At 42.7% G+C, this 27,363-nt stretch overlaps 1 protein-coding gene, 1 pseudogene and 2 gene segments (V, D, J or C); 1 reads left to right on the top strand and 3 right to left on the bottom strand.

Moving 5' to 3' along the window:
* The window catches only part of LOC107159025 (immunoglobulin lambda-1 light chain-like), a 738,922-nt gene that overhangs the window by 5,113 nt on the left and 706,446 nt on the right, over positions 1–27,363 (bottom strand). Inside the window, exon 4 of one of the 39 annotated variants that reach the window (XM_048785796.1) lies at positions 4,286–4,301. The exons of the other annotated variants lie outside the window; for them this stretch is intronic. Coding sequence (XP_048641753.1) covers positions 4,286–4,301 — 16 coding nt within the window. The remainder of the gene's footprint in view (positions 1–4,285; positions 4,302–27,363) is intronic. 39 annotated transcript variants of the gene reach the window in all.
* LOC107159024 overlaps positions 515–27,363 on the bottom strand; it is a 587,419-nt gene continuing 560,570 nt past the window's right edge. Inside the window, 2 exon segments of the V gene segment in view lie at positions 515–964; positions 2,203–2,240. Of these exon segments, the coding sequence occupies positions 645–964; positions 2,203–2,240 (358 nt within the window).
* Positions 5,258–27,234, bottom strand: LOC107159034. The segment is given in 4 exon segments: positions 5,258–5,721; positions 7,113–7,149; positions 17,386–17,410; positions 27,227–27,234. Coding segments are annotated over 3 exon segments (372 nt in total).
* Positions 23,834–25,488, top strand: LOC107159033 (annotated as a pseudogene).

Raw genomic sequence — 27,363 nt, 5'->3', positions numbered from 1 at the left:
TGGGTCCAAAAGTGGGCAGTGCTATGGGGTCCAGGCAGTGTCCCCAGTGATGTAGGAGTAGGGTGGTCACAGAAGAAAGAGCAAGTGGCTCTAGGCAGCAAGGACAGGGATTACAGGTGGGGGAAGGGAGACAAAGAAGGGATGGCCTCAGTGATGGGGGCTTAGACCTTAGATGAAAAGATATTCGAGGGGGGAGTGATGTTCAGACTGCTCCAGGGAAGGGAGCTCACATATTCTCCCGGAGGCCTTGGGGATCCAAGGAGAGATTGATCCTTGGGAGTGGGGAGGTGAACAAATCTGCACAAGAGGAACAAGCACAGGGTGGATAGGTGAAAATATGCAGGCTGGGTTCCTGCTGAGGGCCATTCCCTTGCTGTAGAAAATCCTGTGGATCTTCCAGGGTAATGTCAGGAGCCTTTCCTGGCTGTTTGGTCTCAAGGTCTAATTGTGTACACCTGATGGGATGGCCAAAGTTCAGATTGGAAGTGTGTAAACTAAAATAAACAGGACCATGTTTTCTGGTTGAAAAGGAGAATGTTTATTGAGGGTTTCTGGGTTGAGGGAGAAGGGCTGGGATGGTAGGGGTGGGAGGAGAGAAGCTTCCCTGGGGTTTTCAGCTCCAGGGTGGAGTGAGGGTCTGGGACCTAGGAACACTGTGCAGGGGACACACTCTTCTCCACGGTGCTCCCCTCATGAGTGACCTGGCAGGTGAATGAATTATGAGATTTCCACTCATCTGCTGTCAGAGTCAGGTAGCTGCTGGCCATGTACTTATTGTTGGTCTGTTTGGAGGGCTGAGTGTTCTGCACGCCCTGGGTGACCTTGGTGCCATCTTTCTTCCAGTTCACGGTCACGGCACCCGGGTAGAAGTTGTTGATCAGACACACCAGTGTGGCCTTGTTGCTCTGGAGCTCCTCAGAGGAGGGTGGGAACAGGGTGAGCGAGGGCCCAGCCTTGGGCTGACCTGCAAGATGGACCAGACAAAAGGGATCAGTGTTCTGGTGTCCACCCGGAAGCCCCTACACTTAGTGTGTGAGGAGGGTCTTCTTGTTCAGGGACTCTGTTGGAGCATGTGTGATATAGAAGTGTGTTGGGGAATTCGTCAAGCTATTCCCCATGTTCATAGCCTTTAAACAACCCAGGACACCTGTGTATCACCTTACCTGGCACCTCTTAGATCTTGGGCTTTGTCACAAATATGTCACCCATGCCTTCCTGCCATGCATCTTTCTGCCACCTTTCTGGTTCATCTGTAGTCTCTTTCTATGAGTTCTCTGAAACTTTATTATGAGTGAGGGCCAGAGTTTTTACTAAGGAACCCATTTTCACCCTAATGTTTTTCTTCTTGAGTCTCTGCTGTGGGTAAGGATCTTTGTTCCTCAAAGTCTGTCTGTCTGGCTTGGCCCACCTCCTTTTTGCAAAGTGAGACCAGAATTCCTTTTTACAGGTCATATCTGTAGGTTTCCTGTATTGGGACCTATTCATATGTAAACTCAGGAGCCTGTGCTTCTGCAGCATGTACCCTGTGGAGACCTACCTCCACCACTCTCATCTTCAGTCACTCTTCTCCTGCCTATCTGTTATCCAGAGTCTCCTCTTCTTTTCTTCCTCCTAAGTTTCCTGAAACCCAGTGTGTGTCTGGGCTCTGTCCCTGGAACTACTTGAAGGCTTGGGGTCCCTTCTACCTCTTACCTCCTTTCTGACCTTTGATCCTGAGTTTACAGTCCAGGGTGCCTGAGCTGAGTTATGACATGTTGTTCCCTTAGTGTCCTAAGTCTTTGATTTCACCATTTTCAGTCCCACAATGTCTTTTATTTCCTCTTGCCCTTAGATAGGGCCTGAAGTTTATCCCCTTACAAACTAATTAGACCAAAAAGTGCCCAACAAGGGAGAACAGATCAGAGCACTTCTTATGGACCAGCATGCCAACCCAGAGAGACAGGCAGACAGACAATGGAATCTTAGTAGGTCATTCTGTGCAGTCCCCTGCCTCTGGAGTCAGAGATTGAATATCTGCCTACAAGCCACTGAGAAAATCACGAGCATCTGAACAGATAGGGTAGAGTTCAGTGTCCCAGAACTAAGATCCAGGGAGAATACTTGTCCCAGGACAGAGACAGGACACAGACAAAGAATAAAGAAGCAGAAAATTGTCCCCAAACTTAGAGAGAGCAGAGAAAGGAGGACAAAAAAATCACTCACCTAGGACGGTCAACTTGGTCCCTCCGCCGAACACCCAACACTATGACACAGACTCGTGCAAAAACCCCTTTCTGCCTTGCCCTGACCCTCCCCCAACCAGCTGCATCTGTGCAACCTGCATGAAGGGAAGTTACCCTTACTGAGTGATGACCACTACACGATGTCCTTCCCAGGAACCACCATCCTGGCAAAAGGCCTCACCAAAATGTCAACTATACCTTTTCATGTTCTCCATGGAAGAACCACTTTTTGGGAAAGGAAGAAACAGAAGTCCTCAGTGACAACTCTGGGAGGCCATGAGCTGTGTGGGAACCTGAGAAAGTACCAGGACCAACAGCTCATTCCTCTTAGCTCCTGCCTGTCCTGGAGCCACCAGAGGGATGTGGAGACTATGGCAGATGACGATGTCAAGACCACATGCAGAAAGCACCCTTTCAACTCTCATTTCAGCTTCCTACACACAGAGGAAGAACCAGCACTATAACAACAGTACTATACTCAGAACAAAATAAATACATGTATGATATTTGGGAGAGATTTTGTGAGTCCCTGATTGACTTTTGATATTAAGATATCATTGAAAATTTCTGCTTAGGGTAGATAATCATATTTTAGTTATGTCTCATCTTTCCAGAACAGAAGTGGAATATTTGCAGATGAAAAGAGAAGATGTCTGGCATTTATTTCAAAATATCATGTAAGGGTGATGTTAATTTTGTGGGTGGATCAAAATCATCCATGAATTGATAATGTTGATAGGTAGTTGATGAGAACCATAGGAGTCATTATTATTCCTGTTTTCTTTTTGTGTTGAAAATTCTCATCATAAACACCAATTTTTAAAATGAAGAGGAGGTTATTCTTGGGACAGTGATTTTGGATGAGGTAGATCCTGCCACTGTATCCACTGAGGCCATTGATATGTCATTGGATGGTCTCAGCTTCTATATCCATGACTTGGAGTCAGTTAAGTGCTGAGGCATGTTAAAGCTGTGGTTTGGGATCAGGGGTGGCCATAATCAAGCTCCAGGAGGACCCCTTTCTCTGTCCCATTTTGACTCCAGAACTCCCTGTGTTTGCAAGTTCCATCTTGGCAGCTCTGGTGAGTACGTTTGCCATGGTCTTGATGAGGCGGACACTCAGAAGGGGCCCTGTGAGCATCTGGGGTACAGAGGACTAATAGAGACAGATAGGGATGCATATTTAGGTTCCCTAACCCATTGTCATGGCCCCTGAGAGTGTGTCTCTGACTTTGGGCTGGAGATGCTCATGACTGTCTGAGCCACTTGAGAGAGGAAGGGAGTGGGCCTTGTGGGATGGAGAATCTGGGGGCTCTTAGTCCTCCTGGAAGCTAAACCTTACTTGTAGATATTTTGTTACATTCATTCTGCCCTGATTTATTCTGTCCCATACACAATTCTTGTCTTTAGTTGATCTCTGACACAGTTTCCTTAGGACAATCAATGAATGCGGATTCTGTGCCTAATTTGGTGCCTTTTCTCACTTGTTTAATTTCTTTCATATCTTTTTCACCCATTTCGATTTCAATTTCCTCCTTTTACAGGATGATCATCAAACAACTCTAGCCATCAACTAACTGTAAACCTTCTTCATCCTGGAAGCTTGTGGTCCAATCTTTCAGGGTTTCATTCCAACATCATGATATTGTCAACCTTAAGCCTAATTTCATATCCACTGGATCATTCAGTGATCATTCTTATATGCTTCTGACTTACCCTATGTTCCCCTACTTAGCTCCATGAAATATGAGTCTCTTTCTGAATATTATAGGACTCCCAAGGGTGGAGAAGAGGGTCAACACAATGTGGAAAATTGTTTTATTATATTAGCTGTTTTCCCTATTGCAGAAGTTGTATCTTTACTTAGCTGACATGCAATGTGAAAGTCTGAGAAATGAACATGTAGATTTCATTTTCCAAGCCTTTCCATGATTCCCTGGTGATAAGAAACTATGGACAACTCACTTGGTTAACAGTCTCCCAAAAGGGTTTCTCATAGGAAATAGAAAGTTCAAACTTTGTTCCTGCTAAGACCATGACCTTGGATCAAGGGTCTTCTTTACCTTAATGCTTCTGCCACTAGCTTGCAGCTGAACTCCTGGAGTCCCCCTTATTTCTCCCTAATACCTCATTATGGCCAACTGCCATTCTTCTTACTAGTCCTCTCTCTTCCAGGTAGGCAAGGCCGCTCTGCAGGGATAAAATATCTGCTCACAGTCCCCACCAGCAAAGAGAATTCACTCACCAATTCTATGGTGGGTTTGGTGGATGGGATGAGCAGGAGATGGCATCTCATAGAGCCTTGCCTCTGTTGGGTTCTTGGTACTGCTCCTCACCCCCATACTATGAGCCATAGCAGCCCTTACCCATCCTCACAGACTCTGATGACTCTTTTATTTATTTATTTTTTTTTGTAATTGTAGATGGACAGCATGCCTTTGTTTTATTTGTTTATTTTTATGTGATGCTGAGGATTGAACCCAGTGCCTCCTACATGCAAGGCGAGTGCTCTACCACTGAGCTACAGCCCCAGCCCTTGATGACTCTTGATTTTACCTAGCAGACAAGTAGTTCTCTGAACCTTCCATTTGCTTTCTCATTTCTCATCTCCTGAGTTTAACACACATGAATGCCCTTTGAGGAAGGCAGGAGTCTGAAGCATGAATAAACAAGGCCCCAAGCCCCAGGGTTTAGGGGATCTAGGCCCCTGAGCAGTGACCATTCTGCCTAGAGACATAACCAGTCACCATTGGCACATTAGAAATGTGAAATGATACATGAGTAGGTCTTCATTGATGAGATTTAGGAACGAGGAACCTGGTGTGACCCTGTGTGATGGGGGCTCAGGAATACAGTAGAGAGTTGGGGAGATGGGTATTTGGTTGAGGAAGGATACTCCTGGGGTTATACCCCAGAAGATTATCCAAATGGCCCTCCTTTTCCTACTGGGTGCCAGGATACCCTTCACCCTACACTGAGAACTCTGTGGCCATTGCAACTAAAATAAAGATAAGAACAAATGAGATAGAGCAAGATTTCTGATTCACAATGGGATATTTTTATTGAGCAGTCAGTGGGTTCAGAGAGAAGGGCTTAGTGGGAAGTCTAGGAAAAGGAGGGGGTCCCTCACCAGGGTCCTTCACTTCCAGGATCATGAGGGTGGGGTGAGGGACAAAAGGTTAAGAACATCCTGAAGGGGACACACTCTTCTCCACAGTGTTTCCTTCATGTGTGACCTGGCAGCTAAAGCTTTTGTGAGATTTCCACTTGTCAGGCGTGATGGTCAGGTAGCTGCTGGCCATGTACTTGTTGTTGGTCTGTTTAGAGGGCTGGGTAGTCTCCACACCCTGGCTGATTGTGGTACTATCTGCTTTCCAGGCCACAGTCACAGCACCCGGGTAGAAGTCATTGATCAGACACACCAGTGTAGCCTTGTTGGTCTGTAGCTCGTCAGAGGAGGGTGAAAATACAGTGAGCGAGGGGGAAGCCTTGGGCTGACCTGTGTGGATAGAGAAGTGGTGTGGGTCAACATAGGACAGCCCAGGTGTTGGGGATGCCCCAAAGTTTCTGCAATCATTTTCATTGTGGTTTTCTTAACCCTTCAAGGACTCTCCTTCCCTTTTCTTTCCTTTCTTGTGAACTTAAGCCACCTGGAGAATAGATAGCACCTTCCAAGTTACCTCTCCCAGATAGTCTTGTATCCTTCCCCTTTGTAGGCTTAGTTTACCAGTCCAGATTTTCTACCTTACTTTATCCTTCTAGTACCCAGAACCTCCTTTGTTAAGTGTTCCTGGTCCATCCAGGATGGAAGGATGGTTCTGGTGGGTGTGGGAAGCCTTGAGCCTGTACTCAGTTCACAGGGTTCCTGAAACTTCCTGTCCTCTTTGACATCAGGTTCTGCTCCATCCTTGTCCTCTCAGCTCTTTTGGCAAGGAGTTGTGCTCTACCCAGACAAGTGGGGGCTCCTCCAAGTCTGCCATATCCTCATTACAAGACCCTTTGCCTCTGCCTGGGACTGCTCACTGCCACAGACTATGGGGCACAGAAGCCCTCACCCACCCTCATAGTTCCTAATGACACTTGAATTCACCTAGCAGCCAAGTAGTTCTGTGAGCTTCCATTTGCTTTCTCATTTATCATCTCCTGAATTTAACATGCACTTTGAGGAAGGCAGAGTCTGATGCATGAATAATCAAGGTCTCAATCCCCAGCGTTAAGGGGCTCCAGGGAAAGATGAGTCTTTGCTTCTTCCTGAGGACCACCCTGGGAAGGCTGGACTCTGGTCACCTTGCCTAGTCTAATCTGGCTCTGAATCCCTCTGCCTTCAAGGCCCATTAGAGAACCAGACAGGTGCATCCTAGAGTGAGCCAGATCTCTCTCTCTCTCTCTATCTTCTGGTGATGTCTATTTGGGATAACCTCTTGAGTGCCCAGGGGCTAGGGTCCCAACTCCAGTCTTGTCCCTGGGAATTCTTTGAAGCCTTCCCAAACTGGATGAACATCCAGCCCTCAGCCTGGATTCTGGGGGCCTGTGAACTCTCTCTAAGGCCTAATGCTCCCTAATTAAACATGGCCCCTGGTCCCCACTTGGTTTTCAGCCCTAGAGGAGGGAAAGGGACCCCTGTCCCTGTCCCTGTCTCCAGCCCAGGCCTTCAGGACAAGGCCATATCCCGCTTTTGGAATCTGAAGGTGGCTCCTTCTGCTGCTGGGACCCTTCCTGCTGGCTACCACGCGATCACCAACCTCCCCCAGACCCCATGAAAAAAGGTAAGTGGTCTGTCCTTAAGACAGGGTAGGGAAGAGGGTAAGAAGCCCTTAGGGAGAGAAAATAGACTTTCCCAAGACAGGAGGGGTATGGGACAGATTGAGAAAAGTCAGAAGAGCCACTTACCTAGAACGGTGAGCCGGGTCCCACCACCGAAGACATACCACAGTGATTGAGGTTTGGACTAAAACCCACAGGGTCAGCACCTGGGGTTTGCCCCCTAGGGGTTGGGCAAGAATGAAAACTATTGAGTGTGACGGGTGGGGTGGGGTTGTGTCCTTGGCATACTGCAGGTTGTTGACTGGCCCTCCAGACACTCATCTCCTCTCCCAGGCATGCATTGCCCATGGCCTTGGAGATACTCCAAGTATGTCCCCTATCTCTGAGGTTCTCAGTGCTGACAGAAAGGCTAAGCACAGTTGATGCCAAGAATCCCTTAGTGAAGCATATTCTTAAGTGGCTATGTGAGGTGGGAGAGAGTCCTGAGCTGACTTGGACCTGCTCAACTTCTCCTGGCCTCATTTTAGAACTTCTGAATATCCTTTAGACAAACCCCAATCATCCAGCCATGACAGTTTCTTCCCTGGACCCACTGACACTGGGTCATGCCTGACTTAAGGCACCTCCACATGGAGACTCTTCTACTTGCATTTCTACCTGTGGAGACATAGCACAGTCCCACCACATTCATGAAACCTTCCCTGATATTTCAGACCACTCTTTGTATCCATACATACTTCCATTTATCCATCCATTCATCCATCTATCCAAAATTCCTATGAAACACCCATCTACCCCAGGCACTGTTTTGCATGCTGGAACATGGTAGGACTCCCTTAGCTCTTACCCTCATATTTTCCTGAAACTTCTTATGTCAAGATCTAAAAGGCCCTTGTCTCAATCTGTAGGTCTTTCCCAGTAGCCTGAGGTCTCTGCAGGAGTTCCCTTTTTTCTGGTCATTCTCTTCTCATTGATTGTGGAGATGGCCCACTCTCTTGCTCACATAGCTTCCTTTTCTCTCTGACCCATGCATTGCTGATGACCCTAGACTATTACCAGGTGCTTTTTCCTCTGTACTCTTCCCTCTCTTTTTGATTTGAGTCTTACGATGCACTCCACAATTGCCCAGAGGTCCCAGATTCCTCTTTCTTGCTCTGACATTTCTTCTCAGCCACAGATCTACATATATTTTGATTCCTGAACCTATCTTTGCTTGAATGTCTTGCAGGCACCTGGAACTCAACAGCTTCCAACTAAACACATTTCCTTGAAGATCTGATCCCCTGCAGTGTCCTCATTTCAGCAATTTGTCTCCAAGTCAATGGCCTGGAGTCATCTTAGTCATTCCCTGATTGAATCACCTTGTGTATTCTTATACCACAACACAATGTACCGTTAAGATAATCAAAAGAAAAATAAAAAGAAAATTGCAGACGTTATACTCTAAGAATTGATGGTGGCTTTGCCAAGTGAGATTTTATCTTTATAAATAAAGATATTATATTACATTGGAAGATTATTCATTGCATTGGGATCACCATTTTTTAACCTTAGCATCAGGACTATTTGACAATGTTTGTATTAAAGACATGCACCTAGATTCTTTGAAATTCGTGTAGAATTTGTGTAAAAGACATATCTCAATCACTGTGGGATGTCTTTGGGGCTGGGATCCGGCTCCCTATTCTAGATAAGTGGCTCTTCTGACATTTCTCAGTCTGTCCTATACCCCTCCTGTCTTGGGCAAGTCAGACTTTAGTGTAATATTAATATGAACCCAACTCTTGTTTCTGAATAAGAGAGGAAACATTTATCCTTGCATGAAGGTATTCAAGGAAATTTCCTCAACTCATTAAAAGGTGTCTTCCAAAATTTACAACAACATTCATATGTAAAGGAAAAAAAACATTTGTGGCAGAAACCAGGAAAGTTGCTCACTCACAGTTTTCAATATTCAACAGATTCTACCCATTGTAAGGAGATGAAGGGGGAAAAAGTTGTAAGTATTAAGAAAAGAGAGTGAAAATGTTTCCTGCAAATGATGTGCTAGTCTACTAAAAAACAAACCAACCAACTTAAGAGAATTAGTTGAACTGTTAAAACCCATACAAGAATTAAAGTGGCTGAACATAAGAGTGACATGTAAAAATGAATAGAATTCTCTGCTGCATAGGTAACACTTTAGGATATGAAATTGTGGGAAATTTTCAATTTCAATAAAATTATATTTGAAACACCAACACATAACTAAGATTTATAAATAAATAACACTAGATTTTCAATGAATAAAATACAAGACTACTTGACTAGTGAACATAAAAGTGAGTGAATAGAAAGCATGTCATGTTCCTGGGTAAAAGTGCAGAGCTTTATAAAGGTATCAGTTCATCTCAAATCAACCATGTATTCCCAGAAATTACAAACATAACACCAAAAGAATGATTTTTGAGAATTAGGGAATTGATTCCAAAGTTCAACAGGAAGAAAGATATTTTGCAAAACAGTAATAATTATGCATTGTTTCCCCTTGCAGATACAAAAACACATCATAAAGCTAAAATAATCAAAACAAAGTAGAAGAATGCAGGAGAACCACAGAGAGAATGTGATAAGTCATCATTTAGCATTTAGCATTTGATAAAAATCTCATTTATATTCAACAGATGTCTTTCTATTTGACAAATAAAAAAAGTTATATGCCTATGCACACAAACTCCAGATAAAATTAAACACATATGCACCAAACCAACAGAAGTACTAGAACAAAATAGAAGAGTAATTTTATCATATCAAAATAAAAATCACCTTCCTAAACTTGGCATGGATCACAGAAACCATCAAGAAAAGGCTAAACCAATGCGATACAATAGGCTTAACAACCACTTTATGGTGGAAGACCTCATAAACAAAAGTTCTAAAATAGACCAAGGGAAAATATTTATAACACATTTTCTAAACAAGGGGTTAAGTTTCTATAGACAATATAATCAGATACAAGCAATGGAGTAAAAAAGCAGGCAACATAATGACTTCTTAATTCACAGGAGGAATACACTAAGTTAAAAATAAGAAAGGATAAACATTTGACCAATAATGAAATAAATAATAAATCAAACACATTCCCTTTATTCTTAACACAAGGGTAAAGTAAAGAAAGATCAACAACATCACATTATTGGCAAGGAGGTAGGAGAAAGGGCACTGTCTTTCACTGTAGTGAGTATAAATTGGAGCAGCCTTTTGGAAGTAGTTTGGAACTACCTAAAAAATCTCAAAGGAATTCCTCTGAGATCCAGAATTTCCACTTTTAGGCATTTAATCTTTAGAGATATAGAAGTACACTATACTGACTCCCCACCCCCAGACTTTTAATGCATCATCACTTGCGTATTTTCTAGTGGAAACAACTGAAGTGACCCTTAAAAGGGGAATGATTACAAAATTCTGGTACATACAAACTTTCCCTAGATAGCTATTTATGAGAATACCAAAGATTCATATGGACTAATCTAGAAAAATCAATTATAGATAGCTTAAAAAGCTAATTCTAGAGTAATATACAGAGTATGACTTTATTTTCAAAAAATAAAATCTCAACACCAACTCTCTCCCCCTGAGTGAGTGAGTGTGTGTGTGTGTGTGTGTTTTCAAGAATGCACATACAGTGAAAGAGTTGAACTATACAGACCAACAAGACAGTGGCCTTGGAAAGTGGAATAGGTTTTCGGGGAAAGGTGGTAGGAGAGAGAGGGTAACAGAAAGTGTCTGCTATTTACTTTTTATCTTCTGTATATAATATACTTCTTTCTTTTCTTTTTATATATTTTTTAAGTTGTACATGTACACATACCTTCATTTTATTTATTTATTTATTTTTATGTGGTTCTGAGGATTGCAACTAGTGCCTCACATGTTGGAGACTAGTGCTCTGAGCCACAACCTCAGCCCCTCTTTTTTTTTTTTTTTGAGGAAAGTACTTATATATATATAAAAACTGTTACTATTTTATTAGAATTATTTTAGATGACAAAAATGCAATATTTCTCTGTGTGAACATTTTCATAAAGTCAGAAAGCTATAAAACTAAAATTTAAATGAAGTGAAACTATACCAGCCAGAGACATACTATGGAAAATTTAAAAAATTTTTTAAAAAATTCTTCAAATTTTAAAGATAGGCTTTTGAAAATGCACACAATTATCTTTTTAAAATGAATTTTCTTATTAATAAATATGCTTCAGAAACAATTTTTATGAAATTGATTCCTTTTTCGTGACATTATTAAAATAACATTATTAAGCAGTAACTTGTTGCCAGAGTCTACCTTACAAATATAACTTTGAAGGTTTGTGTAAGATGCTTTATGATATGCCACACTGTTCTGTCACACCCTTTCTCATGGATATTTGTGTTATCTCCAATTTTTCCCATTATTAATAACATTAAGCTAGATAGACGGTCTTGTTTGCAAATCTTTGGTTATGGCTTTATTTTCTCCCTTAAGATAAATTTTGAGAAATGGAATTACACACTGTAGATAAGCCCAGTTTCTTTCATGACTTGCTGCCTATTGCTGAATTTGTTGTACACTGAAATCCTTATAAACAGTCCATGAAAGTGCCCATTCCTCTCAGGTATCATTGCTCTAAATTCATTCATCAATTTCATAGCAATTTTGGCATGTGGATTAGTGCATTCTCCCCATGCCTAGGAACAGTCTGTGGTCCCAGTTCACCAACTCCCAGATCCCCCACTGCTGCCCCATCTCTGTCTTCTATCTCTGTCCCTGGACTCAATTCTGGCCTCACAACAGACTCCAAACCTCAACCGGTTTTTCCAAAGCACAAGTTTGACTCTGACTTAAATCCCCCAAAGCCTGCACCTAGACAGCAGAACCTAGTCTGGGGCACCAGACCTAGGGGTTCCATCTGCTTCAGCCCAGCAGCTCCCTGCTTCCCTTGGTGCCCACGCCCTACACTCTCTGTGAAGCTCTAGTGTGTCTGCTGGGCTACCCCATCACTATCCAGCACCCATTCATCTGTGATACCAGCTTGGGCATCAACCCACAGAGGGAGCACCCCTTCTCTAACTCTATGGCTCCTAGAAAGGACCACGAGTTTGTCCCCCATAACTAGATAGGTCCCTTGGTGCAGGCCAGCTTTCTCTGTTGTATCCAGGCCTGGCTCCCAGGAAATGTTTATGAACAAGGCAGTGAGGGCACATCCTTTGGGGATACCAAACCAAACCATCACTTCATTCTGAGGGGGAGGGCTTGCAGAAAACCTCTTCTTTTACACCATCATAGGAAAGAGCTAGGGATGTAGCTCAGTGGTAGAGAGGGGCTTATCATGGGTCAATCACTGGGTTCACTGCCCAGCACCTCCCTTTTTGTCACAAAATACAAGACATGGTCATGCATCTACAGCTCTGGGAAGGAGGCAACCTCAGGATACAGCCCTGGTTGAGGATCCTTGGCTGAGGGTCTGATGACTGGATCCCTGCTTCCCACCATCAGTGGCTCAGCCAAACCATAAGGGTTCAGAGCACAGCCAAGCAGAAGCGGGGAGGAGGAAGAGTGGAAAGGCTGAACCCTGTGCAAATGGGAGATACTAATAATGGACTAGGGGGAGTGAGTGAGGCACTATCCTTAGTGCAAAAAGACTGAGGAACCAAGATAAATAATACTTCAATACAATGTTGAAAATTAATTCAAACAAACCCACAATGAACAAAATATCAGCACTTTAGGCCAGTGTCTCAGGCTGATACTTTGTCACCCTTTTTGCCACTTCTCCTGCCCTCCTCCTCTACCACCCATTCCCAGCTTCAACTGAGACTCCCATGTTCCCCCAAGACTCCTTACTTGCTCCAAGGGCTCTGCAGGTCCAGCAGCAGCAGGAGGGTCCAGTATCCAGTGGCCTACCCTGGGCCTTGTCTGCTCTCAGGGTCAGAGGCCCTTGTGACATGGGATCCATAGAGGGTATAGTCCTGGTCCTCCTGATGGCAGTGGCTGCTAGAGTATATACAGGTCCATGAGGCTCTTGGCCCTTTCCTCACCCTGGACTGGTTCTTGTCCCTGTCCTCAGTTGGCCTGATCCAGGGCCCATGGCTGTTACCCCTGGGGGTCTTCTGCAGAGAGACATCTGCTAACTGCCCTGCTATGATAAGGATCCAGGGCCCAACTGCTCCTCGGGGCAGCCACCTGTCTGGCCCCACCCCTGTAGCTCTGGGTGGGGCTCTCCTGAACCACCTTTTACATCTTTCCTTAGTTCCCCAAGGACGTCATGGGTTTGTGGACTGTCACCAAGGGCCTAGAGAAGCTGTGGAAATTGGCTGAGCACTCGTTGGAACAGGAGCACCAGAAGACTTGATGTCAGGAGGAGGGGACAAGGCTGTGGCTTTTCTGATCAGGCCCCAGGCTCAACTCCTACACATTGCACTCTGGCCAGTTTAGACCAATCCTACCTTGGCTGGGTTGGCCATGCCTGGCCTGCTCCTGTCTGGCTCTCTCTCAAATCAGGAAAGGATCCTCCTTTCAGGGAGTGATTCTGTACCCACCAGACAAGCAGTGGTGGTATCAAGATGTTGAGTCCCTTCAGGCATAGGTCACTTCTGGGCTTCAGTTTTCTTGTCTGTAAAATGGGGAGAATGTTCTTCTGCATCAGGGAGGTTATGAGGGTTATTGCGACCAGCAGGTGTCTGATGAATGCTGGTTTCCTTGTTTGCTGTTTCACTTTGGGGTTCAGAATAAATCCTGGGGTATCCTTAGGGCAAGTATCCCTGATTTACAGTTGAGAAAACTAAGACCCAGAGAAGATGAATGTAGGGTCCAAGTTTGTTCAGGAAGTGGGGTGCAGGATGAGCTAGAAACTAGGAATGAGCTTGTTCCTTGCATTTCTAGTCCTTGATCCACCTGGAAGACTTGTGCCTGACTCCCTGCTGAGCCAAAGGAGGAGGGGGATGGGCACAGGCTTAGAGTTGGGGTGCATCGAGGGGAAGCTATATCATTCATAATTTAATGGCAATAGTGATGCTTTAGCACTGGCTGAGTGCTTTACACACTTCAATCCTCCCCTATTTGAATATGAAGAAGTAGAAGCTCAGAAAGTTTCCCTACTTGTATGATGCCACAGGGCTAAGAGGCAACCAGCCTAGAGTTGTATTTTGAAGCCTGGTCTTTGAATGGCATCAGGACATTCTTTGTTGATGATGACACTGTTTTCCAGATGGTGTCAGGCTGCTCAGTGCATGGAAAACTCAAATCTCAGAGTCAGGCCTATGATAGCTGCTCAGTTAAACATGGGCCCAATCTGAACCTGATTGAATAGAGCTTTCTTCTGCCTTACTTATGCACTGCTGCTATTTGGGCTCCTTCACCTCTCTGAACTCTGATGCCCTGAAGACTAGTACACAAATGTCTGAGATCCGTAGGACTTTGGACTTTAGATCCTGATCAGAAAGCTCCCTGCTCTGCCACTCTTAGGACTGCAGTGTGGATCTGTTTTTTTGTTTTCCTGTTGATTTTTCTGCCAGGAAATTCATTGAAAAACATTTAATGTTAATTTATAAATAATACCTGTACACATTTATGGGTTACAATGTGATATTTAAGTTTGTGTATTTATATTTATACATATATTTAAAATGACTGGATCAGGCTCATTGGCAAATGCATTGCCTCAAACGTTTATAATTTCTTGTGTGGGGAACTTTCAAAATCCTCTCTATTAGCTACTTTGAAATATACAATGAATTTTTGTCAACCATAATTATCTTGTTATACCATAAGATCTTAAATGCGTCCCTTGAAATTCATAGCTGCAGCCCTGTGGGAATTTGTCTTGTTTTGTTTTAGCAATTATTAAAGGGATCTGCTAAGACCAACCAAGGTAAATTTTCTGAAAGACTTCTTTGAGGAGTTGCTTGGTCCGTGTTTTGAGTTATAAACTAATCAAAATTCCTGCTACATTTGGTGAAAATCAGTCTAGTCATATCCATGGGATGTGGTAATGGAAATGGGATTTCCCATTGTTGGTATAGATCATGGTTGTCAGGAAAAAAATGTTAATGGGGCTCTGCATTTCTTCATGTTTCTTGAGCCAAAGTGTTGAATACCTTCATTCTGGACTGTATTTTCAAGATGTTTGCAAAGTGAGCAACCTTGGAAGGTAGAGAGAGTATTTCCCTTTGGAGCAGAGAACAGGTAGGCTTGCTGTACTAAATAAAAGATTTGGGGTGCTCAACTCAGGTGCACAAATGTCACCTGACCTTCTTTGCATGGCTTTGTGAAAACAGCGTAAGAAAATGCTGTTGTTTGGGCACCTGCTATTGCTGTGAGTGACAATCTGTTCTTTGTCTCTGATCTAGGAGTCTTTTGTGTTCTGCAGCATCTGTGAAAATGTGGCTGGCTTGCATTTTAGTTTGAAAATATGATAAAGTCTCAGAACCTTCACAATTATCAATGATGATCATAAAGAGAAGGAAGAAAGAGATAAAGTGAAGGATGGTAATCATAATTGAATGATTTTTCTTAACTCATCAGATCAGATTTCAGGGATCTCCAGGTTGGATCTTTCCATTGCACAATGTTTTTTTTTTTTTTTCCTGAGGGCCAGGACTGGTGCTAATAAACCCCACATGTCACTGACCTTGTAGATGAACAAGGTGGCATAAAAGATGTCTTGCAGGGCTCAGTGGGCAACCCCTGGGAGTTTCCCGAGCCAGTTCAGCTTCTCTCCTGTTAGGGTACATGTCTCACTCCTGCCTCTGGCCTTGGACTCCTCACAACTTGGAGATTGGTGGCAGGTTGCATCCTAGGAGTCTGGGCTACAGCTGTTCCTTCCACAGCACCCCCATAAGGGCATGACTCTCTAACTACTTAGGATCTAGAAGCTGTGGTTTCCCCCAGGGACTGTCCCAGGTTTCAGGGAGAAAAAAAGGGACGGTCCCTAAACATAGCATCCCCAGCTATACCATCACCCAGTCCCAAGTCCCCTCCCCCCTCCAGCTCCTGCACCTGCAGCAGCTGTCTCACCACAGACCACATCCTCACATGGTGGCCACACTCAGAAATTCGGAAATCCGGGTCTGGCTGGATCCTGGGAAATTCTCAGGGGACCGGGCAGGGGATCTCCCTAGCTGTTGCAGCTGCAGCTCTAGATGTCCACACCCTCCATTTCTCCAGACTGACATACACTGAGAGCTAAATTCTGGTAGTGACAAAGGAGTCTGGGTCTAGCTGGCCCTTTTCTCAGTGTCCCTGGAGCCTGGCTTGTCTCTCCTGGGGAAAAGGAGTAGGTATGCCTTTCTAGTTGCTCCTCTGTCAGAAGGACTTGCTATAGCCTACAGCTGCCTGATTTCTACTCACAGACCTTAGAGACTATGTCTGTGGCTATAGGATACTCATCTTTCCTAGGCCCAGGTGTCTTCAGCTTTCTGCTCCATTTTATCCCCAATGGTTCTTCTCATGTCACATGATTGTCCCACTGCAGAATGGGGAATTGGGGATTCTGAGGCAGAGGATGACTGAGAATTTGTCTGGGGGCATAACAATGGTTCTGAGTCTCACAATCCTCAGTTAGAGTCTAGTTCTTTAGATCCAAGTCCTCTTGGAGAAGCCTCTGAGAACCTAAGAACCCTGGCACTTGTGGTGATCTTTGGTGATATGAGTAGACCCTTTCATAGCTCTCCCTCAGGTACAAGACTTACCATCCTGGCAAGGATCTTCTAGTTTCTTATATTGATGAGTTAGTGGGGGTACAGAGAGGGAGGGTTTCTCATGTTAAGACACAGAGCGTATTTGTGTAAAGTCTGTGTCCTGGCACTTGACCAGTACAAGCCAGAGACCTGAGAGAACCAGGCACTTTATACTTGGGATGGAGTCAGCCTGGAACCCAATGGTGGTGTTTAGGGCAATTTCAATTCTTTAACTTCAAACTCTCCATCCAACTGCTTAGAATGCTCCCTGAGTCCAATAGGGGGCAGCAGAGACCAGCAGGAACTGAAGACCAGAACTAGTTGAAGCTCTTCTGCAGGGAGGAGGCCTGGAATCCAGTGGAAGGCTGCAGGGGCAGCTACAGGAGGGGGGAATGCAGGGATTAGGCTGTGGTTCTACATTCTTGTTGTGTTAGCTTTCCATCATTCTAACAAACACCTGAAATAATTACCATTTTACCATATGAATGAAAAGACAGGAGAAAAATGTTCATAGTTTGAATCAAGAATGGAAATGAGCACAAGAATGCCAATATGCACATCATACTTGTGACAACAGCATCATATGCAAGAATAGATGAGGGTAGGAGGAGAGGGAACATGGTAATAGAACTCAGGCAGCATCATTGCAAACTATGTTGGTATTGATGTAAAGTAGTTGGTGTAAAGCAACTGTCGCTTTCTTATGGTCGTGACTCATAGTAGAACCACTATGAAAATAAATTTCAAATATAGATAAAAGGATATGAAAGGTAACTAAAGTGGAATTATTGGGAAAAAATAAACCAATCACAATGGAAGATGGTAGTGGAGCGGTGAGGAACTTACAAAAAGGTAAAACACATGCAGAAAACAGCACATTGGCAGAAGTCTGTTACTATCTGTGATGACATTAATTGGAACACATGAGTCTTGTTTTCTCAGTACCTAAGAAGCCTGCATCTGCACAAGGTTTGACAAAATTTCTCTAAACTATTGCATGTGGGGAGATAGGCTTGCATTTGATGGATTGTCTTCTAACAGAAACAAAGCCCCTAGTAACAGGAACTTGACCTGCCATGACTTCCCATGCATTGTGAATGCCACCAATCTGAGACATAGGACAGGGTACATTTTGGCACAACTGGAACAGAGTGAGGCTGGACATCCTGACGACAGGCTCTCCAGTGACAGAAGATTTGGGGTCCTCAGGAGGGGCACTGCTACTCTGTTAATCCTCAACCAGCAAGTGTCAGTGCATTTGTCTCCTGGCATTCAGAGGAAGCCAGGAGAGAAGCTGGGGTTGCATAGGCAACCCTGGGGGTGAACAGGAGGAGTCCAACTTCAGTCCCTGAATGGACATCAGGAGAGTTTAAACTGTATCTGGGGCTGCAGTGACCACATTCTGAGGGTCATACTAACACAAAGTCACCCCCAGGACACTGGCAAGAGCCAAGGCATAGAGAGGACCTCACCTGGGAAATGTACTGAAGGAGGCTAATTGTATGTGTAAGCATGGCAGACCATGCTAGTTGAATTTCCTTAGGAAGAACATGCTGAGGTCCAGATTCTCTAGGAGGGAGCACAGTGTGAGAAGATGGAGCTCCCAGGGTCTACTTCCTTCTCCCAGCATGACTGCATGTGCCTCCTGCAAATCTCAGGGAATGATTTACCACTGTCCAGAAGTCATCCCTGGGAAGGCTTCTCTATCTAAGGTCTTCCAAAGATGCCTGCACATTCTTCTCTGGCATTTCCTCCCACCTCCAGCCATACATACCTTACCTCAGGAAGAATTTTCTATGTGGTCTTGAATGAGTGAAGGGAGCACTTGTTCGCTTCTCCCTGCATGGAGTATGGACAGGCTCCTTGAGGAGACTCTCAAAGTGACACTGACTCTCACCAGACTCAATTCATAGCCCTGAACCTGGAATTCACCTTGGTTCAGAGGCAGGATCCTCTCTGCTTGAGGAATCCTTGACAAATCATCTTTAAGAGTTCAGCTCTAGAAACTATGACTCTGATTAACTTCACAGACAATAAGGGACCTAAAGTTGTTTTGTCCATCAGGGCTGAATTCTGGTGCTTTTAGACATGCCACATAAAACATGGATGATTAAAAACAAGAACAAATGTGGCTATTAATGGTACATTGCAGAATGAGATGTGTCAAACACAATGTTTGAGGCTAAAATTGGTAGTAAATCCATAAAAGAAGGCAGTTGAATAAGTAAACAATGTATAACATGTGAAATGTATAAAAGCTTGTCAACAACAAGAGGAACATTAAATGAAATGCCAAAGATGAAACCAAAGCTACTGAGAAAACTATGAGGAATGTGAGGGTCCATGGTGACCTTATGCCGAGGCATTTGTCATCAATGGTCTCTCGGCAGGGAGCTGCCCTGCCCATGGACGGGAACATGGAAGGGCAACAGACCATCTGAACTAGACCCAGATTAAAAACAAACAAACAAACAAACAAAAAAAAACCAAACAAACAGCTCAGAAGAATTGGAAGAGTGGCAAAGGTGTCAACAACTGGAAAGTGACTATAACCATTGTTCAGGGAAGTCAAGGGTGATACTTTGCCCAAAGCAGCTTGAAGGAAATTGAATGCGGAACCTCCAAATCCTCAGACTCTTCTTTTGTCCCCACTGTTTATTTGAGTGGCTTCCTATTAGTATTATGCCCAGAGGATTCATAATTTGCATGGTGACCAAACACACACTTACCCCCCAAATCTAGAGATGAATGAGAGAGGTCTCAGAAAGCCCAGCTGTGCCTTGCATTTGAGGACAGAAATCAATGAAGAGAGATCTCCCACATGGGCATTCAGGGATTCTTATGATTTGGATATAGGTGTCCTGCAAAAGCTCATGTGTGAGACAATGCAAGAATCTTGAGAGGAAAAATGAAGAGGTTATGAGGTGTAAACTAATCCATGGTTAATCCAATGATATAGGTGGTAACTATATGCAGGTAGACTATGGCTGAATGAGGTTATCACTGCAGATGGGACACTGGGGTTTATATTTTGTTCCTGGTGAGCTGAGGTCTCTCTGCTTTCTGGTCATGACTCAAGTCGCTTTTCTTTTCCATGTCATCTGGCTATGATATTCTACCTCACTTTGCGCCCAGAGCAATGGAGATGGCCATATATGGACTGACACCTCTGAAAGCATGAGTCGAAAAAAAAAAATTCCTCCTCTAAATTGTTCTTGTTTGGTTTTTCACCACATCAGCAAAATATCTGACTAATCATGGACCAGGAAGGCCATTCTATACTCAGAAAGCTGCTCTATGCTGCTAAATTCTGTGGTAAATATCCAGATGCCCCATCTAGTACCACTCATTTCTTGCATTTGGTAAAATGAAAATAGAGTCAGACATGCTAGTTACTATGGATTATGAAAGAATTGAAGTATCAGAACCATGCTGGAGGGCTGGGGATGTGGCTCAAGCGGTAGCACGCTCGCCTGGCATGCGTGCAGTCTGGGTTCGATCCTCAGCACCACATACAAAAACAAAGATGTTGTGCCCACCGAAAACTAAAAAATAAATATTAAAAAATTCTCTCTCACTCTCTCTCTCTCTCTCTGTCTGTCTCCCACTCTCTCTTAAAAAAAAAAAGAACCATGCTAGAGGTTAATCCAAGGACATGTGAACAACCTGAGGTCTCCTCTCTATGTAGTGGCTCAATAGATACACATATGCAGGCATGAGTCACAGGATTGCAGGGCTTCACTTTTATCCTTCATGGCTAGTATAACAGAAAACATTCTTCCTACTACCAAAAATATACACATAATCAATTTTGAGAAATAAACTGAAGCTATGAAATTTGTAACTAAAAAAGGCACCATATCCCACCTGTGTTAACCAGAAACTCATTCCCATATCCATATGATATCCAGGCCACATCTACTAAGATAAAATTATCCAAAAAACCACCAAATCTTTTCCCAATAATATAATAAAATATACTTTTTGACCTCAAGTATGTTCATTTCCCTCCATTTTGATATCCTGTAAATTAAATATTGAAATATAAAGTTAGCTAATTTTTTTCTTTTTGGTACCAGGGATTGAACTCAGAATCATTAGAGCATTGAACCACATCTACAGCCCTATCTTGTATTTTATTTAAAGATGGGGTCTCACTGAATTTCTTAGTGCCTTGCTTTTGTTCATGCTGGCTTTGATCTCATGATCCTCTTGCCTCAGGCTCCTGAGAAGCTGGGATTACAGGCATGTGTCACCATGCTTGGCTAAAGTTACCTATTTTTAACACATCCATGTTAGATGACACTACGATCAGACAGAGGAAGGAAAACATATTCAAATACATTCACATTAAAATAAATATTTTCCCATAGAATTCTAATTCCTGTGATCATCATTGATACTTTCTTCACTACCCATTTCTAAGTCCCTTGACCACCAAAATTGCTTTGGCTAGTGTTGATCTCTAGCTAGTAGTGCCAGGTGGAATGGCCCAAATCACCACTGCAGACAACATTGGTGCAGCAATAGCCCTGCTGAAGTGGATTGTGTTGGTATTCTGATCTTAACTACAGTCCAAGGAAGGACTAGAGAAATGCTTCTTTCCATGCATTGTCTCCTTATTTGAGTCGGCAGTGGCAACTTAATTCCCCTGATTATCAAGACCAATCATGTCCCAATAGCCCCAACTTGGTCTAGTGATTAATTGTTATGAGTAGAAAAAGGGAGGCTTGGACACAGGTTACAGCAGTCATTCTTGTGTCCTCCATTTGGAACTAAGTCCTCTGCACTAGACAAATATAGGGTTGAATTACAGAAATGGGAAACAAACATTGTGCTAGTGAGTCACTAGTGGAGCACTCCCATTCCCATGCTCTCATTCCAATTCCAGGAATCCTGCCTATGCCACAAACATCATATATTGAATATGGGTATAACCACTCACCAGGATTCACCTTTGACTCCTCAAAAGCCAGTCAACCTTTTTGTCAGACCTGGTGTTTTAGAATGTTGGGGAAATGTAAGGGTAGTAATGGCAGGAATATGACCTGATTTATTGGCTGTGACATAAGCATTGTGCTCAGAAGACCCATGTTGAATACCACAATGGTGGTTAAGCTGTTCACTAAGTCCATGGATAACTGTTTTGGCAGAAGCACTGCAGGCAAGAAAAACAAGGTCTCTCAATGGTAAATGCCTATTTCACTGAGAACTAATATCAGTCTGCCATGATGAAAGGTCTAGTGTCATCAATCTGCTCTGAGGTACCTAGCTGCTTCCCATAGGAAATAACCTCATATTAGAACTCAGGGTTGGATTCTGCTGCTGCTACCTGGCTATAGGCAGGTCACCTCTGTGAGTGGTCATTTTCATGACCACATGAATAATCTCTCTTCATGAAAGTATGGGCATTTTGTTCATGAGCTGCTTGGGAAAACATGTGTGTCTAGGGAAGGAAGCCACCTGAGACACACCAATTGAATTAAGATCCACCTCATCATCAGGATCATTCTTTCTCAGGTCATTCTTTGGTGATTATGACCTGGCATCAAAATACCTTCATGACTTTGCAAATACAGAGTTTATTTTCTTTTTGCTAAAAGCATGGTGATCAAAATAGTCACTTAAAATCCACATTGCATTTCTATGAACACAAACATAACAATAGCAGGAGCTTGTAACAGTGAACAATGAAAAGATTGCTTTTTATACCCCTAAATTATATTATTTATATAACTTTTGTCTTTATATATGAATACACAACCAGTGTAACTCTGCATCATGTATAACCACAAGAATGGTAAATCATATATATATATATACCACTCTACTGTCATGTATATCTAAACAGAAGAAATAAAAACTTAAGCAATTATACTATATAGATTTAGAAGTGTTATATTAGTGTATTACTTAAATTATGGACTTTCATAAGATAGTTGGTCAAACTGTAGTTTTGAAACAAACATAATTTTCCTTCAAAGTTGAATTTATTCTAAAAAACACGAATCGCATTTACATTGTGTGGTTGTAAATATCAAAGGGTAAATGTTATTTTTGTTAACAACTCAATGGTTAGAAAATTACCAATCATGCTTCGGTTATTTGGTTAAGTAAATCTACCTTAACAAATGTAAATGAGAAAATAGAAAACAGAGCAGATGTTTCTGAGAAAATTTTACTGTCTAAATTGACATGTAACATATTTCAAAGAAACGACATGAGAAAAAGAATGTAAATTATATCATAAATAATGTTCATCCAATCTTTGTGGAAATGATACATACTTCTTTGATATAGTGGGTTATATAACATTATTAAAATAATTATGCATGCCTTTTTAATTTTAATGTGGTTAGGAGACATTGCATAATCAGCTTTCACTGTATTATTATTAGACATTGTTGAACTGGAGCCCTCAGGTAGCAGTAGTGTCACACTCACCTTGTACCCAAAGCCTCATCTCCACCCATGGGACATACATAGGACTCCTGGGAGAGTGTCTGGTACTGGAAACTTGGAGATATGGAGCCTTTACCATGTGCCCATGTGGAGTATTGGGAGGGAACCCTGCTCTTGCTCCTTCCCAGATGCAAATTATCCACTATGCTGAGCCTCCTTGACCTTCTAACTGGTAAATCACACAGTTCTGGCCTCATGTTCAAGTGATGACTGGTATTGTTTTGTACCTACCAGCAACAGGCTTTGCACCATGAGCTGTAATTCAAAAGGTGTATAATTCTCTACAGCAGGTAACATGACTGTTCCCAAACTCCCATGGTCTACATTAGGATTCTTCTTCAGGGCTTGCCCTAAACAGCAGATTTTGTCTCCTATCACCAATTCCTCTATTAGCATACATCTAGGGGATAAGATTGTCCATACAGCTGGGCCACCAGAACCACTGTGGCATATATCACTGTATCTCCTCACAGTGGAATATGTACACATTCCTCAACTTTCACTGTAGCTCATATACAAGCCTCCATAGGCCTCAGCTCTGGGCCCAGAGCAGGGATTAGTGCAGAGAGGCACACTGGGTCCTCAGCAGACAGTGCCCAGGGGTTGCCCCTGCCCATTCCTCCTGTCTGGTGCTGGTGCCGTGGCATTGGGTGAAGTGATCTGTGGAGCCTGGAATACGGTCAGGAGAAATGGTAATCCCAGATAACCTGATGCAGTTGGTGAAGGACAAGAAGCTCTTGAGCAGCCTGTCCAAATTCTGCAGGATCTTCAGCCACCTCCAGAGGTTGACAGAGGAAGAAATTAGCAGCGTACCTGAAAGACATGTACACACATTAAATGGCAGTACAAAAAAGAAAAGGAGTGCAAAATTACCTGATTATGTGGGACCCATTGTTCAGTTATGAGAGAAACTAAATGTGTCTGTAAAAGAGTATTCAGATTTTTGCGACTGCAAAATGGCGTGACCACTTTGGAAAGTAGATTGGAGATTCCTTAGAAAACTTTTAATGGAACCACCATTTGACCCAGCTTTCCCACTCCCAGGTGTATATGCAAAAGACTTAAAATCAGCACACCATAGTAATGCAGTGACATCAGTGTTCATAGCAGCTGAATTCATAGTAGGTAAACCATGGAAACAATCTAGATGCCCTTCAACAGTTGAATGTATAAACAAACTGGTACATATTCAGAGTGGAATATTACTGATCCTTAAAGAAGAATGAAATTATAGCATTGATAGATAAATGGACAGAGTTGGAGACTATCATGGAACAAAATAAGTTCCATATATATTCTCCGATAAGTGGATCAGGTCCATAATATTCTGGGGGAGAGTCAAGGAAAGAATAAGGAATTTTGGATTGAGCAGAGGAGAGGAGGTTGAGGGGAGGGTGTGTGGGGGTGAGATGGTGGAATGAGAAAGACATTACTACCCTTTGTATGGTATGATTTAACGAATGGAGTGACTCTGCATCATGTACAACCAGAGAAATGACAAGTTGTGCTCTATTTGTGTAAAAAAAATTCAAAAAATTTAAATATCTAGATTTTAATTTTCTTGGTAGGATCTTTGGCCCCAGAGGATTTTCAGCTAAAGAGCTTGAGGCAGAAAATGGATGTAAAACAATGGCCTGAGGCAAAGGCTCAGTAAGAGATAAAGAGAAGGAGGAGCAAATAGAACAAAACTGAATTGGGAGCATATACATGATTCAGATGTACTAATCACTGTGGAAGGTGCTCAGAATAGAGCAAAGTAAAACTAACGACAGCAGTTAAGAAGTGAAGCAAATACTGGGACCTGCAGCAGAAGGGGAAACCGTTCAAACTGAGTTAAAATTATAGAACCTTAATTTTATCCATCCTTAATAAAATTTTGAGAACAAGGTACATCCATGATGTGTCACTGTATTGGGTGAAGTGAAGAAGATGCAGCTGATGGAGCTTCTGATTCTGAATGACACCTGCAGAGATGCCAACATTAAATCGCCAGACCTTGTCTTTTCTCTTGTGGCAACAGTCCAGGCTGCTCCAAGGATCATAACTGTGGCTGCACCTTTTCTCTCACCAGTGACCCTGAGTACTCTTCTCCAGCTGACCCTACTATAATGCCTTTGATCAGACAAATACAGACCTCTGTCATGCCAAAAGGAACTCCTCACACTACTGCTGTGATTGTCCCTCCAGGGACAGAGGCTGGGTTGATCTACACACCCTAAAAATACCTTACACGTTGGCACCAGCCACTTCAGTCCTTGAGTACCCTATTGAACCCAATGGTGTGTGAGGTGCAGTGCTACTAAAGTTCGAAGGCATGATATGTGTGTCCATCCTTTCCAAATGATTGTGAGTTGACACTGGCAACTAACCTATGAACTTCTGATCTCTGAACTCTTTGCCCAATAATGACCTGACCAGCCTACCTGCTGATCACTTAAGTGGTCATTGCCTTTGCTTGCCTGTGATCAGTGCATCAAGATGAGGGACTTGTTTGTTCATTTGTCTTACCATCTAAGCAAACAAAAGACAAATAAAACATTGTCTTCCAGCTCAGCTTTTTGTCTACCAACTCTACCCCTGTGTGGATGAAAGTGGTTCTAGAACCTGTACTGAATAATAGTAAAGTATTAGGGCCCAAATCATTCCAAGCATTGATCTTCTTTCAATGTCTTACCCCAAGAGAATGGTAAGTAGGCTTCCATGGGAGACAGATGGCCCTTGACTACACAGTGACAGAGGGAGTGACTGTGAAAGACTTCTAGGAAACTTTTCTTCTCATAGCAAAGTCACACTCTCTCTGAATGAACTGTCTGCTGATGCAACAACCATGAACTCAGTCAGGCAAGTCATTGGTGAAGTGATTTGAAAAGTATTCAAATTTCATATGCTGTTCAGTCACTACAGTGCCCTCCAAGGGCAGAAGGTGCATTTTTTAATATATTTCCTCTCATATATGAAGTATGAGATGATTGTGCCATGAGAGAAAAACTTAAGAATATGTTTTAAAAGTAATGCAAAGAACAAAAGTCTAACACTATTTTTTTTTAAATTTCAGAATTATTTAAGAGTTAAAATTTAAGAGTTATTGGGATAGAAGAAGGCATAGAGGACCAAATCATAGAAATATACGATCTATTCAATGAAATAATACCAGAAATCTTTCCAAACATGAAGAATAAATTGGAAATCCAAATTCAAGAAGCCTACAGGATGCCAAATGTACAAAATCACAACAGATCCACATCAAGGCACAGTATAATGAAAATGCCCAACATACAGAATAAGGAGAGAATTTTAAAAGCCACAAGAGAAAGGAAACAGATTACATATAGGGGAAAACCAACTGGGATAAAGGAAGATTTTTCAACCCAGACCCTGAAAGCTAGAAGATCCTAGAACAATATATATCAAGCTCTGAAAGATAATGGGTGCCAACCAAGAATCTTGTATCCAGTAAAATTAAGCTTTAGATTTGAAGATGAAATGAAAACCTTCCAAGATAAACAAAAGTTAAAAGAATTTATAGCTGGCACTGCAAAACATCCTTGGCAAAATATTTCGTGAAGAGAAAATGAAAAACAGCAATGAAAATCAACAGAGGGAGGTAGTGCAGTAAAGGAAAAACTAATCAAAGAGGAAAACCAAGCCAAGTTAAATAACAAAAATAAACAAATATGGCTGGAAATACAAACCATGTCTCAATAGTAACCCTAAATGTTAATGGCTTATACTCACCAAAAAAAGACATGGGCTTGCAGATTGGATTAAATAAAAGACCCAACAATAAGCTACCTCCAGGTTACTCATCTGATATGAAAAGACATATACAGACTGAAGGTAAAAGGTTGGGAAAAATCATACCAATCACATGGACTGTGGAAGCAAGCAGGGGTTTCCATACTCATATCAAATAAAGTAGACTTCAAGTCAAAGTTAATCAAAAGGGATAAAGATAGACATTACATTCTGCTCAAGGGAACCTACACCAATAAGACATAACAATCATAAATATATATGCCCCAAATAATGGTGCAGCTATGAGCATCAAACAAATTCTTCTCAAGTTCAAGAGTCAAATTGACCACAACACAATAATCTTGGGTGACACAGACCTCGCTTACCACTGGATAGATCTTCCAAACATAAGTTGAAAACTGTGGTGAGCTGTTCTAATTAGACCGTGGCCGCCATTAGAAGATGGCGCCGGCTTCCACTGTGG

The sequence above is a fragment of the Marmota marmota genome, unplaced genomic scaffold (genome assembly GCF_001458135.2).
Source record: "Marmota marmota marmota unplaced genomic scaffold, marMar, whole genome shotgun sequence".
Taxonomy (NCBI): Eukaryota; Metazoa; Chordata; class Mammalia; order Rodentia; family Sciuridae; genus Marmota; species Marmota marmota.
The sequence above is the reverse complement of the archived record's forward strand: the minus strand, read 5'-3'. Positions and strand labels throughout refer to the sequence as shown.